This window comes from Varanus komodoensis, unplaced genomic scaffold (genome assembly GCF_004798865.1).
Source record: "Varanus komodoensis strain SLA01 unplaced genomic scaffold, ASM479886v1 scaffold22, whole genome shotgun sequence".
Lineage (NCBI taxonomy): Eukaryota > Metazoa > Chordata > Lepidosauria > Squamata > Varanidae > Varanus > Varanus komodoensis.
Genome location: NW_025335606.1, coordinates 17,586,495 through 17,605,018, shown reverse-complemented (window position 1 = coordinate 17,605,018; position 18,524 = coordinate 17,586,495). Strand labels below are relative to the sequence as shown.

Sequence of the window (18,524 nt, the reverse complement as noted above, 5' to 3'; positions counted from 1 at the left end):
CTATGAGATGGACAGGTCCATGACCACTTACGCCTGGTCTGGGTCTGTAGCTCCATCCTCCATGCCGTCATGCGAGACACATGGAGTTTCTTTAGCTTGTGGTCGGTCCTTGAGTGGAAAAGCCTGGACCCATCGAAGGGCATTTCCTCTATTCGCCTCTTCGTCTCCTCCGGGAAGTTACAGTTCGGTAACCAGGCATGCCTCCGGAGGGAGACAGCACCGACCAAGGCCTTGAGTCTGTGTCCACATGATGTCGGGCAGTGGACAACTGCTGGACGGCGACTTGCATCACCTCCTTGACGAAGACCTTAGCCAGGTCACCCTGGTGGTCCGGGAGGGCTGAGACGATGTTATGGATGCACTGCATAATGAAATATTGATACCTCGCAAGCGTTGCCTCGTAATTGGAAATTCTCAGCCCTAGGCCAGAGGCAGCGTACACTTGCCTGGCCGGGGAGTCAATCTTCCGTCCCTCCTTGTCCTTTGGTGCGGTGCGACCTCTTGCCTCTCTGCCCTGGGAGGACTCCACCACCACCGAGTTCGGTTTGGGGTGGTGGAGGAGGAAGAGTATGTCCTCTTCCGAACCTGGTACATGGATTTGTACCTCCACGAAGTCGGTTGAGGGTGAGCGGGCAAGTCCCAGGGTTGCATCATCGCCTGTTGCAAGGTGGTGATCAGCAGCAGGACAATCGATGTAGATTGTTCCCTGCGGATGACGTCATAAAATTTGTCCGTACTCGGTCCCGGACATTGGATGGCATCGATCTCAAGGGACTGGACAAGGCGGGACATCAACTCCACGAAGGAGACGTGCGATTCGTCCGGTGACGCAGGGCCCTGGGAGGTCCCAGCGATGTCTGGGGAGGTAGAATCAGCCTCCAAATCATCGGAAGCAGCACCATAGTACGAGGGAGCCAATGAAGAGGACTCAGCCGCAGAGAAGGACCGGCTACTCTCATCCCGAGGAGGTATCGGGGACACATGCCTTGGGCCCGAGGACAGCGGACGGTCGTGAGGAGGTGGTGAAGATCGACCCCTGGGACCAGGGTAGTATCAGACGGAATGCAGATCGCCCCAGGATTGGTAGTAGGGACGGTACCATCCTTCGGAACGGTGTTCCATGGAGCGGCTCCTCCGGCTCTTAGGCGGGGACATTTCAACATCTGCTTCCAATGTGGCTGCGGGCATAGGTGTGGGAGACCTAGCCCTAGGGGGAGAATCTTGAATCACCCCCTCAGAAATCGACTCCCGTGGTAGAGTTGGGAGAGGCTCTGCCAGAAGGTCAGCCACACGGTGAGGGGACCCTTGAGGGGTAACCCTCATAGCCACCTGAAGGGCGGGGTCAGGTGGAGTTGGTACGGTGACTACCATCAGTACTGAGGGGGCCGTCGAACCCGAGTCACGATGCCTGGGACGCTCTGGATCCTTAGATTTCTTCGGTGGCTTCGGAGCCTTCTCCTTCCTGGTCTTCTCGTGGCCTGCCGATTTGTCGGTATTGGCATGCTTGTGTTTCTCATGCTTCTTCGGAGAAGCGGGCCGAGCGCCCATGGTAGACACGCCTTCGTCCGAAGGGCAAGAGGGTAGAGCCGAAGGGCGTGGAGGCGGAGGAGCAGTGGAAGAGCCAGGCTTGGAGTGGTGACTAGTGGGTCAGACTGCAGAAGAGCCTGATCCCACAAAAGCCTTCGTAGGCGGTTCTCGCGATTTTTCCTGGCCTGCTTAGAGAAGGCCAGGCAGTGAGAACACTTATTGGTCCTATGCCCTTTCCCCAGACAGAGGAGGCATAGGTCATGCAGGTCTGCAGGAGACATCTTAGACCTGCACTTGCGGAAAGCCACTCGCTGCGCCATCGTAAGAAAAGGAAAAAAGGAGAAGATAGTGCAGAGGGTAAGAATCTATTTTTGGTTTTTTGTTTTTTTTTTATAGAAGATCGAAAGAGTTAGAACGAAAAAACAGAACTATCAAGAGGAACAAGAATTTCAACAAGAACTACTAATACTAACAGGGCTATAATAACTGGGAAAGAAGAACAATCGAGAACAAACAAGACGAGCAACGGTAAGAGCGATAGCGAAAGCGGCATGAGGCACAGCGAACGGCAGTCGCAAAGACTGAACAAAATGGTGGATGCTCTGCTCTTTATAGGCTAGAGAGGGCGTGCAGCTTTTTCCCACCAAAAACCGTTAGCTATCAATCTTCCGGCCAAAGGCACTGCACAGGCACAGCACCCATATGTGTGATGCACAGAGGCCACGATGAAGAACTACATTGATGGAAGTGCAAGCAAGCAACATCTTTGCAGCAAACAAACTAAACAGCCTAATGAAGGGTTAAGAGATCTGTAAGTGTATAGATGAGAGAGGATTAAGATAATGTGTGTTAACAGTGGCTGAATAATGCTTGCAAAATGTAATGCAGTCATTCCAGCTCCATATATACATTAGATAGATGATTGATTTGGATTCAGTGTATCACAGAAACTTTGAGCAGAAGCCTCCCATGATCACGCATATATTTAAGGAAAGGTCACACACTCTGGATGTGCTTCTAACAAATAATATAGCTGCATTCCTGATGAATTCTAACTGCAACTTGCCTTAGCCCTAATTAACAAAAATAAATGGATGTCTTTGACAGACATCACTGCTTTTTTAGTGAAAGCTCTGGAGTACTGCTTGAATAGTATATAACTGTTATAAAATATTTGGCCCATACAAGTGACCCATACATATTTGTATTAAGAGTCCATTCCAGTGAGATCAAAGAACTATCTCATTCAGCATCCTGTTTTCACAGTGCCAACCAGATGCCTGTTGGAAGCCTGGAAGGGAAGACATGAGGACAAAAAACTGTCTCACCAGTTGCTGGGGAGCAACAGTGGATTCAAAGACAGTTTCTCTGAACATGAAGGTAGAATATAGCCATCAAAACCAATAGCTTTGTCCTCTATTCATTTGGATAATCCCTATTTGCCTTTTAACCTAGTAGTTGACACCACATCTTGTGGCAATGAATTCCTTACGTTAATTTGCTCTCAATAATATTTCCTTTTGTGTCCTGAATCTCAGTTTAATTGGATAACTTTGAATTTTAACACTGAGGAGAAACATTATCTTTCTCCATGTTCCTCTAAGTTCATGCATAATTCTATAAGCTTTAGTCATATTTTCCCTGCAGCAGTTTTGAGAACTCCTAAATTGTAGTCTTTCCTCAGTATGAAGTGTGCCATTTCCCTGATAATCTTGGTTGCTCTTTTCTACACCATCTTCAGCTCTACCCTAGCCTTTTTGAGAAGTGACAGTCAGCACTGTATACTGTATTCCAAATGTAGCCACCCTACAGATATAAAACCAAAGTTCACAATCTTCTCTGAAGTTGGGTACAACAGATAAGAGTACTTATGACTACTGCAGCCCTAGGTAGAGCTTGAGAGACAAGACCAGCATGTGGCTATCAGTCAAATGAGTTCAAGTTCGCAAAAATGGCAAAGAAATGAACCAAACAGGGCAAAAATAAGCTCTGAGACATAGTATCCTGTATAGAATTAAAAACAAACTAGCACATTAAATGTGAAGATGGAATTAAGTTTTTCATTTCTACTCAGCATGAAGCAAATGCAAAATGGGTTTAATATTGCTATGTCCTTTGTATTACAGAAAACACTTTATGGCAATACTGACCTAAGACATGTTGTCTGAGGCAAGGGACAAGATGGTGTCCCTTTCCCATTCCATGTGCTGAAGTTGAGCAGTTTGGCAGTTAAATCTTACTTCAGTACTAGCAGAAAGACAGTATCTTTCAACACACCCAAGGATAGCTGGCTGGCTTAGGGGACACAAAGCAAGGCCATCTGGCATAACCCTACTATCCTCCAATATCTTATGCTGTTTCCTACCTACCAGCATCTGCTACCAGAGGTAGCTGCTTTAGGATACGGATGGCCCTGGTTTATGGCCTACATCCTTGTAAAAACACTTTAAGACATAATAGCAAGTGTAGTTGCTCGCTTTGTTGTTTTCTCAGTACTTATGGCTGAAAAAAAGGCTTTCCACACTATTAATCTTGCTTTCCTTTTAGTTTAGAGCAGCCAAATGTTTTCACGTTCAGGCAGATACTTAGTATGTTGCCTGATAATGATGCTGTATTTTTTCCTGGCTCTGGTCCTCTGCTTTTAGTAGTTGCATGGCAGGCAAGAATTCAATAGATGTCTCTCTCATTTACTCTCCAAAACCTGAACTTCTGCATCTCATGCAACTAGTACAAACACAGATCTGGTTTTAAAAAGTGATAGCCTTGAGAAATGAAGTCTTCCTGTGCATCTACCTTCCAAGAGTTGGTGGCGGTAGCTGAAATTCTGTGTTGTCCAATTCTTTAAAGAAAAGCAGTGAAATCTGTCATTGCTGGCCCAAAGCAAACGAGTCCATACATATGAATAAATAAGCAGATGATTTAACAGGACAAAAAAAGGTATCTTCTGTGGGCTCTCTATGGATACCCCATTTTAATTTACCTACAGAAGTAAGTTCGTGGGGAAAACTTTGTGAAAAGTTTTTTCATCAAAGGGTAAGAAATAAGAGGAAAAAATGTTGTAGTTCAAGGTATATTAAAACAGTCTATGAAATGTTCTATAATTACAAGGGAAAGTGATGCTATTATTTGATCTTAAAAGTTTCACTTCTGTATGTCAAACCTAAGTGTATGGTGCTTACAACTAATGAACCCCCTTTCTGCAGTTCTAAGAGCTACTGAAGGAATCCAGTATGACCTGCTTGGCTAAAGTCAGGGGAAATTTGTTACACTAAAGTAGCTTCTAATTCCTATTTTCTACAAAGAGGTACATCACTGAAGTAAGCTGAGGGTTTTTTTGTTTGGTTGGTTTTTGGTTTAAGTAAAAAGCATAAGATCTCACAAACAAAATAACGAATCCAACCATCTAATTCAGTTCATCAGTCATAATTCAAAGACTTCATAACAGCTTCCAAAATATAGCTGTTTCCAGAAGCTAGATTCTTTGCCCAAACCCATGTCCAAAGATATATTTCAAAAAACATTTCCTTTTAAAAATGAACATATTTGTTAAAAGAGGCAATGTGGCTTTTCGGTTTGCATAGGGCTTGTCTCCATGATGGGTATTAAGTGCGATTTCAAGTAAATCATATGGATCTCTCTTCCACCCTCACTAAGAGATTTCATGAATATGTAGAGATAGACAGCAGTCATATGGCACATTGAGGTAATACACAGAATTTGTGTACAGGCAAATTAAATTCAACAACAAATGGCTGTGTTTCCCCACCTATCCAAAAGGAAGCTAGGAAGTACTTCTTATTAAAAAGCAAGATTTCTACGCCTTGGAAACCCACATTGAAGAAATTAGCCAGTGTTCTCTGCCCTGCTGCACTTGCAATCAAGCCTTTAAAAAAACAAGAAACTGTAACTGAGGTTCTGATAAGACAAACACAGATGTTGTGATAGAAGCTGTGTTCTATCCTATGGTCTTTTCAGCCAGCTTCTCAGCAGCAAGTCTGACATCAAACCACTTTCCTGCCTACTGAAGAGTCCCCAGCTGCCATAAGAATACTCTGGTCTGGCAGTGAGAAGCAACCAAGTGGGGCTGTGTAGCACAAGAGAATGGGGCTCTTGCCCTTGCTGCAGTTCGTGGTCCTGGTACTTTGTTTAAACAGGTAAGTTCCTGACTCTTACCCTCCATCTGCAATCTTTCAGCAATTGCCAGCTTGTCCTTGGTTTCCAATTCAAGCTTGACCAGGTATCTTCCAAGCAAAACTGGCAAGGAATTAGAAGAGGTATTTCCGGCAGGACTCTGTGCCACATTTACACTCAATTCGCATCCGCTTCTTCGGTGAGCCAGTCAGACCTCCCACTAGGCCAAAATTAGAGTCCATCTTTGTGCTTTCTGCATTTACTGGATCCACTGTTGAGGAGATTCGTTATTTAAGAAATGTATAGGTATGAGATCAAAACTAAAGTCAGAATCTCTTACTTTGTAGCACACCTGACATCAAATTACAATTCCTAATCAATGGGCAGTTTTGTACACTATGGAAGGAAATGAAGCCACAGTGGACTCTTTTTCCTGCTCTGTATATTCCAATTCTGTGCCACTTCATTTCCATAATTGCCTACACTGTACAGGTTACTGTATCATCCAAAACTATGGAGGGAGGGCAGCAGCAGGGGTGGACAAATGATCCTAGAATAAGCCATGCATTGCAAGGTTGTTTGGAAGGCAGTTTCACCACTCAGTTCAGGTAACACTACAATCTGTACATCGCATGCATTATTATGAAACTAAAGCAGCACACATGCAATGCACACGAGGAAAAGAAACCATTACAAGGACACTGTGGCTGCTTTTGCTTCCCCAGTCATGAAAACCCAGTCCATGCTCCTCACCAGGCAAGAAGGCTAATTTTTGGCAAATCAGTATAAACTCTAGTTCCCTGCTCCTTTAACTTCTAGCTATAATAATCTTCAAAAGAAGTTAACTTACAAATAAAGTATAGCGACAGTTTTAAATCAAAGAGGAAAGTTAACTGGAATTTGTAACTATTCAAAAATAGGAACCATCAGTCCTAATTTCACCTCTCCCCACTGGCCAGACATTGTGTCACTGCAATAAGTCTCAACACCGCCCCCCCACTAAATTTCTCCACAATTCCTCTTCTCACCTTGCATGTTGTAGTCAAAAGTGAGTTCCTCACCAACACGGATAGGTCGAGTAGCAAAGAAGGCAATGCGTGGCAGCCGCTCATCCAAATTTTCAATGAATACATTGTATACCTGTAGGTTGGGGTTACACTAGAAGCAAAAACCAGGAATTGAGAGTAAAGTAAGACAAAACTCCACATGAAAAGTTATGTTCAAAATATGGCTACTGCACTCACACTGTGGTTCACAAAATGTGAAATGTTGCCATAGTACGCAGCATCTACTGTGTATACATCCTCAACATAGTCCAAGTCAAAGAGGTAAGTAGCACCCTGTCGGTCATAGATCTGACCCCGTCGTTCAGCTTCCTCTGATGTGATGATCTGAAAGAGACACAAAAAACAATGAGTACTACAGAAAAGGGGCTATCTCCGCTTTCTTAGTTCCCTGTTGTGAATTATCCTTCCATGTTCCTGACTTCCATGCTGTATATATCCATCTCTACATAGTGGATTGTCTCAGTTGCTCAGTCCATCCTAATTTTTCTACCTACAGTTTTAAAACCATTCCCACCATAGGGAATAAGCTTCTGAAAGATGTATTGATCTACAGATAGTTGAAGTTCAAGAGGACAAAGTTGAGTAATGAAAAAAAATCACACAATTAAAATAAATCATCCTCTTCTAATCCTAGATGTTCACTAGGCGGCTCCAAAGTATATCCTCATCACAGTGGTTGTATTGTATTACCCTGTATCTGCAAGTATTAGTTGGAATTTATTTCTTTATGTCTTTGTTGCTTATATATTTGTTGATTTATTTAGAAAATTTAAATCCCACCTTTCGATGGAATAATCCTCAAGGTGATTTATAGATTATTGTAAACACACATGTGTAACATGGTGTCCTGCAAACAGTAGGGGGTTGGACTCGATGGCCTTCATGGCCCCTTCCAACACTACTATTCTATGATTCTATGTAACTCAGCAGCCTTTATTCCCTTGGCCAATTGATAGGTCCAACATACATTATTCTGCTGTGTAACAGTTATTTTGAACAATGAGCAAAATGAAATGTTCCCCTTAACACTCCTGTCTTGCAGCTGCCTCACAAAGCAAATGCTATATTAAATGTGGCAATAGAAAATGATTTCCATGAGAACCAAGCCCACAAGAGTCATACTGCAACTTCTTTCTAGAGTGTACAGCTATTTGTTCCACTTGAACTAGCAAGGAAGCCAGGCACTCTTCCCCATTTGTACTGGTCCTAGAATTCAAAGAACTTGTTTCCATTTGTGGGAGTAGGCAGGGGAGCTAGACAATATTTTCATTCCACACCTTTGCTAATCTCAAAGTTCTCAAGAGAATATTTGTCATGTTTCAGCTCTCCATGATCAATCAGTCACACAGTTCCTGCACATCCAGTTATTTTAAGCTCTCCATGATCAAAACAACTTTCAGTTGGACTTAAACAACATAAAAGTTTTTATTCAGATTTCTGCATCTTAAAAAGGACTCTGTAGAATGTAATGTATTTGTCTATTTCATTATGCCCAAATTAACTGGCATATATCAAATTCCTCTCCCTGTTTTATATGTAAATACCTACTGCCTGACCCTTTAAAATGCAAGTGAGAAGCTACTTGTGATTGACAAAAGCATTCCAAGCAGTCAGCCCATCCATTATAGTCTATCAGAATAAGTGAGACTTAGGGTACATTTCTATGCATGTTTAGACATATATAAACAAATCCTACAACTCCCAACATTCCGTAGTCATGGATTGTCAGAACTGTGGCCAAAAATATCTGGAGAATACCAGGCTGCCTGCCACTGCTTAGCATTTGGAACCTGCTTTAATCTTCTGCACCATGAATAACAACTCAACATCTGCCTCACACCTGCACATCCTACCTCTCCCACATATTCCATGACAAAGCTGTTCTTGCGGATCTTCTCCAGTGTGCGCACACCCCAGCCACGCCCATTATCTGTCCGGAAAATGCAAAGGTCGTAACGAATGCCTTTCTGCACCACACGGTTGGGGCAGTCAATCCCACAGCTGCAGCGAGAATTGCACTCATAGATGGGCATGCCAGCCTTGATCTTCACTTGGCCCAGCTCATTATAGGCAAATTTATGGTGTGAGGCACCAGGGCAGCAACCACCCACAGCTTCTGACAGACAGTCTGAGCACTCACAGCCCACAGCCACCTGATTGAGAGTGATGCCCTCCCCAACCTTGTACTCATTAATGTAGACAAAGTCCCGGGGAGGCCCATCCAAGTCCACCTCATTTTCTACCACAATGCATCCCTTGTGGTTGCGCTTAGCATTGAGCTCATACTCCCAATGCTGCAAAGCTCGCCGCTGTTTTGCCTTCTGTACTAGGTAGTTGGAGATGCCTTGGTCAAGCACACGCATATTCTTTCTGAGCTTGCATCCTCGCCGGATTAATGCCTGCTCTAGATCCCGGTGGAACTGTTTGAGTATACTGATACAGCGCAGATTCTTTCTGGGCTCCCAGGTATTCTCTGAATCAGGGTAACCCCGCCACTTCACCAGGTAGTATTCTTCATCCTGAGGTAAAAGGTAACATGGATAGCATCAGGCTGAAACATGACAATCCCCTTCCCAGAATAGAAGACAAGACCCCAGAAAATAACATTTTCCAACTATTCATTCTTCTATAGTTTACTAAAAGTGAAAGATGAGGATAGACCCCAGTAATCCCACAAGGATTATAACAAATCTGCATCAGTTAAGGGCACATACATGACCTCTATTAGCTGAGAGCTGGAGAAGGCTGATGTAAGTTTGTATAAAAGGAATTAAGGCTAACACTGTAGGAAGCCTGATAAACTCACCCGGACTTTCTTGTAGTCACAAAGATATTCCACTTCAAAATCACAGAGATTTTTTCTGGTAATACCCAAGGCAGGGCAGCACACCTTCTCCAAACGGCACAGATCTTGAAGCTGGGACCAAGAAGACTTGCAATACACAGAACAGGCTACAGTGATAAGGGTAGATGTGGATTGTTAGATAAAATGTAACTTTTGTCTTAACAAAAACAAAAGTAATAGTATTACTGTCAGACCCTGCCAAGAATCTTATCTAATATCATTAGGGAAAGGAAAGCCTCAGAATGCTAAGTCTAACATGCATACTGCCAGTGTTTCACTTTCACATCTGTAATTCACTTCTCTTGCATACATATTTGTATGTAATAGCCATGAATCTTAAAACAGACCCAAAGGCATCACAATTTTTTGGATTACTCATATATGCAATTCAACAAATTCCCCTGAATACCAACTCATAGCACCAATGCATTCCTGGACACTTTTCTTGCTTACCCCATCTGTAAAAGAAAAAAAAAATCACATCTTTTCACCAGCAGGTTGAATTGCAATAAATAGGTGTTTGCTGGTGCTGAAAACTGTGGGTTCAAAGGACCAGTTTAATGTATTGGAGCTCAGATACTACCCCTGCTTTGCACTTGGTGGTAGAACTACCTTCCTTTCATATAACTCCCACAGCAGGCATTTTGTGGCAGTGCCCAGGATAGTTTCGCAAATTGCAAATATGCCTATAGCAAAAAAGATTACCTACACCTAGTAAAGGTCAATAGCCATGGAGTCAACAAGTAATCCTTCAGCACTTTCTTCTCACAGAGAGGGCTAGAACAGCGGTTCCTTCAAGACCCAGCCTGCCTGGCAGTCCAGAAAGGTACTATACTTATGCCCTCACGCCCCTTAAGATCAGCGAGAGGCCCTGATCCGAGAACCCTCCTTGAAAGAGGTAAAAAGGACATCTACTCGGAGTAGGGCCTTCTCTGTGGTGGCACCAGATTATGGAATGTGAACCCCAGAGAGGTTTGCTTATACTCTTTTCAGCATCAGGTCAAAAACTTTTTATTTAACCGTTATTTTAAAAGTTAGTATTTTAATGTATAGTTGTTTTTTTACTTAAGTTATTTTTATTCACTATGTTATTTATTATTGTTAGAAATTGTTTTACTGTATTTGATTTTAATGATTAAAAGTCATCCTGAGATGCTATGCATAAGGGACAGCATATAAAACTTCTAAATAAACAAATAAATACTGTTGAAAGATCCTGGGTGTCACATGCTCCCATCCAGTACCCAGGAGATTATCCACCAAGGTGACCAAAGCTATTTCAGTCCCATAACTTAGCCAAAAGTCCAGTTGAAATCAGTCCAGATCAGGGTGGGCAACTTGTGTCTCTTCAGATGTTTTTACCTACAACTGCCATCAGCTCTAGCCAATCAAGAGGGAAAAACTACCAATTGCTCACCCCAGATCCAGATAATCAATAGCATCCAGATGTATATGGAGTGGCAAACACCACTGCCTTCTCAATCACTTTGACCAGGGCTGGTCTATAGTTAGATAAATATCTTGGATCCAGGAGTAGGGTTATTTTAAAAAGGTCTTATTACTGCCTCTTTTAAGCGAAAGGGAACCACCACTTCCCAGAAAGAGAGATTAATCACTTCACCTAGCTATAATATCAGTCCCAACATGGCTGATTTAGTCAAAAAGGGAAAGGAGTGAGTATACATGTGGTGGCCCTCACTGCTCTAGATACACTGTCCACATCTTCAAGAACTGAAAAAACTTGAAAACAAGTGGCCAAGCTGTTTCCATCATTTGACCTATCCCAGTATTGGAGACCAGGTCAAGACAAAACTGATCAACTTTATCCATAAAGCACAATGTATTATTTTCACAGTGAGCCAGCAACTGCTTTGGCACCCCTTCTTCAGCAACTGCCAGTCAGTTCTGTATGAACATGATGGTGGTAACAGCACTGGTAGTCCATTCTATGTGAATGTCAGCTTCCCTCATGATGACAGTATAGGTCTTTCACCTGTGTTCAGCTGGATTCGTTCCCAGTCTTTCTGCAGTGGTGCTGTATCCACCATCTTTCATATTTCATTGTCCTCAACCCACTCTTAAACCAGGGAGCTGACATGGCTCTTTCAAGAGACAGAGGGAGCTTTAGAAGTAATAGCTGTCAACAGCCTGGGTCAATTCTGTAAGCCACAAATCAGTGAGAGTTTTAACTGTACTGGCAACTAATATGGCAGGAAATTCTCCAAGCATATTTAAGAAACTAACCCTTGCAGACCAGGATTTGCCAATCCAGAGCTAACCAGACAGTGATCTGGCCATGACAATGGAGTCACAGGTAATTCCTTCCTCTTCAAAGCATCCACCCCACCAGAATAGAATACCAAATCAAGAGTGTGCCCTGCTTCATGTGTAGGACCAAATACAACTTGAAACAAGGTCCACAGTTGCCATGGAGGACATGACAATCCTAAACCATCCCTGACCAAGCAATGTCAGACTGAATGTTAAACACTCCCTTTATGAGAAGCCTGAGATGATGATCCAGTGTCAACCCAATATGACCCGAGTTAGTTTAGGAAGGGAGACATCAGGGTAGGTGGTACACCAGTATAATCTCTGCATTGACCTGGCTACCCAACCACAGCAGCAGGGCCTCAAAATTGTTGTTATTAGTTGCGAAGTCGTGCCCGACCCATCGCGACCCCATGGACAACATTCCTCCAGGCCTTCCTGTCCTTCACCATCCCCCAGAGTCCACCTAAGCTCACGCTGACTGCTTCAGTGACTCCATCTAGCCACCTCATTCTCTGCTGTCCCCTTGGTAAGAAGGAACTGGTTAGCAAGACAATTCTTTTACACTACTGTTACTCCATCTCACTTTCCCCCAGTCAGCTATACCATGTTTATCATGAAATACCATGGTAGGTGGAATCCCTCTTCCCTCAGCCGTATCTCTATGACACCTATCAAGCACACACCCACTAGTTGCTGATGTCCAAGTACAGGCAATCCTCAAGTTACAAACAGCCCATACTTACAAACTGCCATGAAGCCTATTAATTTTAAAGAATTACTGCAAAAATCTTTACCATAGAGAAAGGAAGTGAAAGGGGAGAGAGGAAGGGCCTGCAAAGCATCACCATAGAGAAAGAGGAAGTGAAAGGGTAGAGAGGGAAGTCTCTGAAGCATGTCTTCCTGCCTCACCTATCAGGAAAAGGAAATCTCTCCAGCATTTCCTTGCTACAAAGAGGAGGCATCAGTGAGTTTGGGCAGGGGGGTGCCCTAGAGATATTTGCGGTATTTCCCCTTTCATGGGAGTCCTGCTTCTCAATACCTACAAATGTGGAGGGCCAATTATATGTGATTTGACTTACATACAAATTCTTCTTAAAGAAGAATTTCCATCTTCTCAGGAACGGAACACATTCATAACCCGAGGTCTACCTGTAACACGTATCTATGATACTATGAACAATGTTATGCCCCAAATAAGGTATCATTCTTAGCTTGCCAGTTTTTCTGACCAGTTTAACAGAGAAACATAAAAACAGAGCAGTCAGAAGGGGTCCCCCCGGGCCATCTAGTCTGACCCCCAGCTCCAGCTGGCTCCACTCATGACATGCCCACCATTGGTTTAGGTTGTAGGGAAGAGGATTACTTCCCTGTTTTATAAATAAAGGCCAAAACTAATTGTTATAATATGTCCAAATAACATTAGTCATTGGGGTGACTCAAAATATATTAAATAATAAAACACTCTCTCAGGGAAATCACTTTTAAACTGCCACTATTCTAATATTTAAAACCTTCTTCCAGTCTTCATTTTCCATTTGCTGGTGGCCCAACTGCAGTCATTAGAATGATTATAACAATAGATACATGTCTTTCAGTCTGTCAGCTTCATAGCTGCAAGACTGTGAAATCTAGACAACTGAAACTTGGCCAGAATGATAAAGGAACCCTAGAGGTGCATATGCCAGTGTTACCAATTGCAGCACCCCAAAACACCCCAAGAGTAATTGGCCAGAGAAAGGCCCCAAAAGTAGTTGGCCAGAGGAAGGCCACATAGTAAAAACACCAGTTATACTGTCCCAGAAGGGAGGGGGGATAAGAACAAAATGAACTTTGTGTAACCCTCAGCTAACACGCTAGCCTGACCTCGCATACAGTAATCAAAGGGACAGTAGAAACTGGTTCTAGCTGCCATGAAAGTTGCAAAAGTTCAGGGAGTAAGAACATGGCAAGCCTGTGTGAATCTCGAGCAGATAAGAAATAGACATGGGAAATGTCTGGTCCTTGACAGAAGAAAGGACTCTTTCTCCAGCACGGGAGGGGGTGCATACATTGATGTATTGATGTATCAGATGTTTATTAGGTGACCTAATTGGTTACCTAGGGTATAAAACGCATGTACTGGGGTGCAACTTTTGAGACACTGCTTTGGGCTGAATGTCCCCTTTTGTCTCCCTTTATTCTATAGTGCACTAGAATAAAGCTGATTTTGGCTCTAAGTCTCGTCTCAGGCTCTGTTCGGCTCGGGTCTGGGGTCCACCCAGGTTTGCCCCAGCTGTTGACTGGTTCGGTCTGGTAACACCAGGGTTATTTGGTCTTAACAATTAATTTCAATTACTTTAAAAGTAACAATGTATTTGAAGTCTGTACTATCAACTTTGGTCTCCACGCTGCAGATAACTCTAACCAACACACAGCTTTAACTTAAATATAGTTTTAAGCTGATGGTGGAGGCGGCATGATCTGAGGGGGCAAAATTATTAGAATTGCCCCCTCCCCTGTTCTCTCCAGGGGAATGGAGCAGGCAGTAAAATAAAACAAGAACATGACAGTGAAATAAAACAACATGGGGGCTTTATAGCAATTGTGCCAGAAGGCCAGGCAGAAAATACTTTATTATTTCTTTCTCACTGTAAATAGTGAGACAATAGGGACAATATTTCTTCTTAATGTTCACAAGATCAATTAACAATATTCTGAGAGGGCCAGGGGTGGTAGTAGAGCACCTAATTTACTTGCAGAATACCTGGTCCCCGCAGATCACATGTCTGAGTCCCTGGAAAGCCAGTGACAGTAATCAATACTGAGCTATATAAAACAATTGACTGACTCAATGTAAGACAATTTCACATACTGATATAAAAATCTGAGAGGCTTTCTTTTGCTGCATTCTAGTCTGAAGCAATCTGGGTTTGGGTAACCAAATCCTATGCCTCTTAGTAACTAAGAAATTTAGCAAAGTCTCTAGAAAACAAGTTGACTCATGTTACCTTTCACCTCCTGTATCTTCATTCTTTTTGAACCTATACAGCTGACAGCATTAGTTAGTGCCAAATATATGTGAGTGAAAAGTGAGAGGGTTATTATCCTTTTAGCATATTATCAGCTGCTCCAAGCCCTTGGACTCAGGGAGGCTATAAAATCTGATGCAACAGAAATAAATTATCAAGGCCATCACAACTGCATTTTCAGTAACATAGATCACCATCTTTTATTACTCTATACTTTGGAGGAAAGTTTAGCATCAACAGACTTAGGATCTGAAGCAACATGAAAGTCATTTAATTCTGCCACCTGCACCCTTATGCTGAGATGCCCCCCCCCCCATGTACAGGGAGCATCATGCTGAGATGCCCTACTGTCAGATCATCCCAAATTTTAAAGAGAAAAAAGAGAAAAGAGAAAGCAAAAGCTTAGACTGCATTATACCTAAAGCATATATACATTTCATGTATTTCAGAAAAAAATGCTCATAATTGATTACTAGAATGGTGAATTGAGCAAGCAGGAAGGATGACTTGTGGGAAAAGGTAGTTTAAAACAAATCTGTGTGGGTTTTCTGTTTGTACTGAAAAATAATGGTGTATAACTATAATGATTACTGTAACTGTTAAGAAAACAAGAGTAACTATTTAAATCTCTCTAGCCTTTCTCCAGATGGTATGAAGGTCGCAGTCTTTTTTCTGCTGTATGACAGAAATATTTCAACATTTGCCTTCAAGATCATGCATTCATGATCATGCTACTCAAATTAGAGCTGGTCACTCTCAGCTACTGGATCTCTGTTTCTTCTAGATCAAGGGTGGACAGAAGATAAAAGTGCCAGATTTGGACTTCAACTTCCAGAAGCACCTATCAGCATGGCCAGTAGCCAGAAAGTTGAAGTACAAAAGAACTTGGCAATCTATTTTGTGCTCAGTTCTGCTCTTGATCACCACTGCTGTCTAGGTCCAACAAAATTAATTGTTCTGTAAAGCACTCTTGGGTCTTTTTTGGTCAAGAAGCAAGGCAAATATACTTTAGACAAATACATGGTTGAGATAGTTCTTCCAGTGGCTAAATCAAACATCTGACAGACGAAGAGTTTGAGTGGCATTAATCATCTCAGCAAGATCATCTTGTGAAGGGAGCCGTAAACCAGACTTTTGAGGTTCATCCCTAAAACTCTTAAGAGACTTTTCAACAGGAAGTGATATGTGACATAGCTTTTTTTCCAGAGACGGGAGCGGTGAGCACATGGTGAGAGCACACGAGGGCCCAGCAAAAGGCAAGGGATTGCTGGCTGAAAAGTATTAATAAATGACAAGCGGCAAAGGGAGGCTCCTTTGCTAACGAAAAAGGATTCAACAGGGTAGCAACTGAACTACCTGCCACTGCAGGCGTGAGGTGAAAATATTATCTTGAATAGGGGGAGGGCGGGCAAGCCAGCTCTGGCCCGCCAGGTATACCCATCCCCATCCACCGCACTCCTGCCCCCCTCCCCCGCGTCCGCTTCACTTCTTTCCCGCTCTCAGCGCGAGGCGGCCCACGGCCACGCCACGTACGCCGGCTCGCGCGCTCCCCTGTCTGCCCCGTAACGGTCGTCGAGGTCCGCCGCCTCCGCTAAGAATGCTGCGGCGGGTGCGAACTGGCCCCGTAGCCCTCGACCGGTGACCAACCGCTGCCCCTCGCGCACGCCAGCCTCTCCAAATCCGTCCCGCGCCACAACCGCGGCGCGCTCTTGCCGTTTTCACTCACCTTTTAAATTTTCCGCCATCTTGAGCTTTTTTTTATTTCCCTCCAGCCACTGAGGCCGCCAGAAAGTTTTCATCTCACGAGCAAGCGAGAGCGAGGGGAAGAGGGCGGAGCTGGAGGATCTTGTGGCTCCCTCCGGACTTCTCCCATTGAGCATCGCCCGTGAGTAATGTACACTGAACCCAATGGGAGCTTCTGAAACTTTTCTAGCTCCCGCCCAACGCTTTCGGGAGCCGCCTCCCGTGACCTTATTTGCATTTGTGCAGCAGCGGGTTCGTGCATTATCGCGAGTCGGCGCGAATTATTAGTTGCTAACGTTTGCCGGCACTCCAAACGCTGTAATTATTATAAGCGTGCTTGCTGAGGAATCATTTTAGAAAGTTTGCTTGTACAGCAAGCCTGTTTGTAGAGGAATTTTGTACAGCGAGTTCGATGCACGCAAAACTATAAACTTCTCTCAGTTCTCCGCGGTCGGCCATGAAGTTTTACTTTGAGCCACTCAGGTTCAGCGCAATTTTCCTTATAGTGTCGTTGTGAGCATAGAATGGAGGAGGAGGAATATGCAAGCTGCCTGGGACTCTTTACAGGAAAGGGGAGGGGGGCTATAAATACAAAGAAATGCAAAATAAACCGTAGGAGCAAAAACAAACATAAAATGCAAGAAAAGAATTATGAGTTGGAGTCCTCTTCAGGAAATATGAACAGGAATGGGTTATCAGTTGAAAACATAATTTCCTCTTGTCCTTAATTCCACTAAGAGCAAGTTAAGACATTTTTTTAAAATGCAGCTGAAATCTAAAGTGGTTCTGCAGCCTTACCATCCCGTATTTAATGCCAACGGTTCCCATTCCATCTCTGTCCTTATCTTGCCTTTAGGGGAGATGTTGGGTTTCTAGACGTTCGATGGATTCTTGAGCCTGTTTTCTCAAATTGAAACCCTGTTAAATTTAATGTGATCTATAGTTTACTCTCCAATGTGTTTGGGAATGAAGGATGAATTTCTGAAGGGGGAGCAGTTACATGTTGGCTCTGATCCACATAGGTATAAATAAATGCATATGCAGACAATAATGTGCCTGACTACAAGGTCTTCCATATCTCCACATCTGTTTATTCTGATAGGAAATGTTACTGAACATATTCTGTTTGCAGCTACTCTAGAAGTGTCACCAGATTCATTATGAGATTCTATTCAACATCTCTCTCCTTAAAAGATAACCTTGCTGGTCAGAAGAGCACTCCGCAATGTGTAAGGGTGGTGCAGCTGAGTGCAGGTAATTATCTTCTTGTGAGAATAGAATTGCTCAAGTATTCCTATTTTTATCTGTGAAATATTGGAGAACTTTCTTTTTAAAATTATTCTTGTACCTCATATGCCCTCTAGGCACATGCAGAGTGTAATTACCCTTGGGAAGCCTGTCAGTAGGGCAAAAAGGCAATATCCCTCTCCTGTAATACGGTAACTAAATGGTATTTAGATTTGGTATTCAGACAAATCTTCCCTCTAAATGTTAGCCACCATTTAGGAAGTTGCTTTTAGCTAACCCTGATCCATACATTTATTTACTATTGCTAGTAGCCAACACCACATCTTCATTCTCCATAACAGAGAGTTCCTAGCCTTAGTATATAGGTCAACTCATCATATCTGCATATTATTGCCCTGTAGGATGTTCCATGGTTCTAAAAACCTAGCCTGTGAGTTAATGCTAGTATACTTGTGTTTCTGTGTGTGGCGGGGGGCGGGGGGGGTGGATTCCATACCATTGGCACGTAGATAGACCCTGGACTCTAGCAGTCATTGGGTCAATACTTTGCACTTATTCTGCAAGCTTTCCAAACCTTGGACCCCTCTTTGGTACCAGGATTTCATATAAACTTTACAGTATTAGCATCTATTTAATGTCTAGATACCAAACACTACAATATAGGGAATGTTCATCTTCCTC

General features: G+C 43.2%; 1 protein-coding gene across 2 annotated transcripts; it reads right to left on the bottom strand.

Annotated features, from left to right (window-relative positions):
* Window positions 1-253: 253 nt before the first annotated feature.
* SUV39H1 (SUV39H1 histone lysine methyltransferase) lies at window positions 254-16,668 on the bottom strand. Of its 2 annotated transcripts, XR_006414839.1 has the most exons (7): window positions 16,579-16,668; window positions 9,532-9,677; window positions 8,579-9,244; window positions 6,903-7,049; window positions 6,687-6,816; window positions 5,701-5,929; window positions 254-4,366 (listed from the first exon to the last, which is right to left on the bottom strand). XR_006414839.1 is itself a non-coding variant. In XM_044431155.1 (6 exons), exons 1-6 carry the CDS (start codon window positions 16,649-16,651, stop codon window positions 5,793-5,795), a joined length of 1,299 nt encoding a protein of 432 aa, XP_044287090.1. In that variant the 5' UTR covers window positions 16,652-16,668; the 3' UTR covers window positions 5,651-5,792. The 2 variants fall into 2 exon arrangements, 1 of the variants encoding a protein (XP_044287090.1); XM_044431155.1 differs by lacking the exon at window positions 254-4,366 and having other exon boundaries at window positions 5,651-5,929.
* Between the last annotated feature and the right edge of the window lie 1,856 nt (window positions 16,669-18,524).

What these genes read in the sequence shown, in the direction of transcription:
- SUV39H1 (XM_044431155.1), bottom strand. Translation starts at nt 16,651, where the DNA reads ATGAAAACTTTCTGGCGGCCTCAGTGGCTGGAGGGAAATAAAAAAAAG. An exon ending in GTGACTACAAGAAAGTCCGG is followed by an intron (nt 9,245 to 9,531) that starts GTGAGTTTATCA and finishes CTTTTACCTCAG; the next exon opens with GATGAAGAATACTACCTGGT. An exon ending in TTTTGACTACAACATGCAAG is followed by an intron (nt 5,930 to 6,686) that starts GTGAGAAGAGGA and finishes TCTCCTCAACAG; the next exon opens with TGGATCCAGTAAATGCAGAA.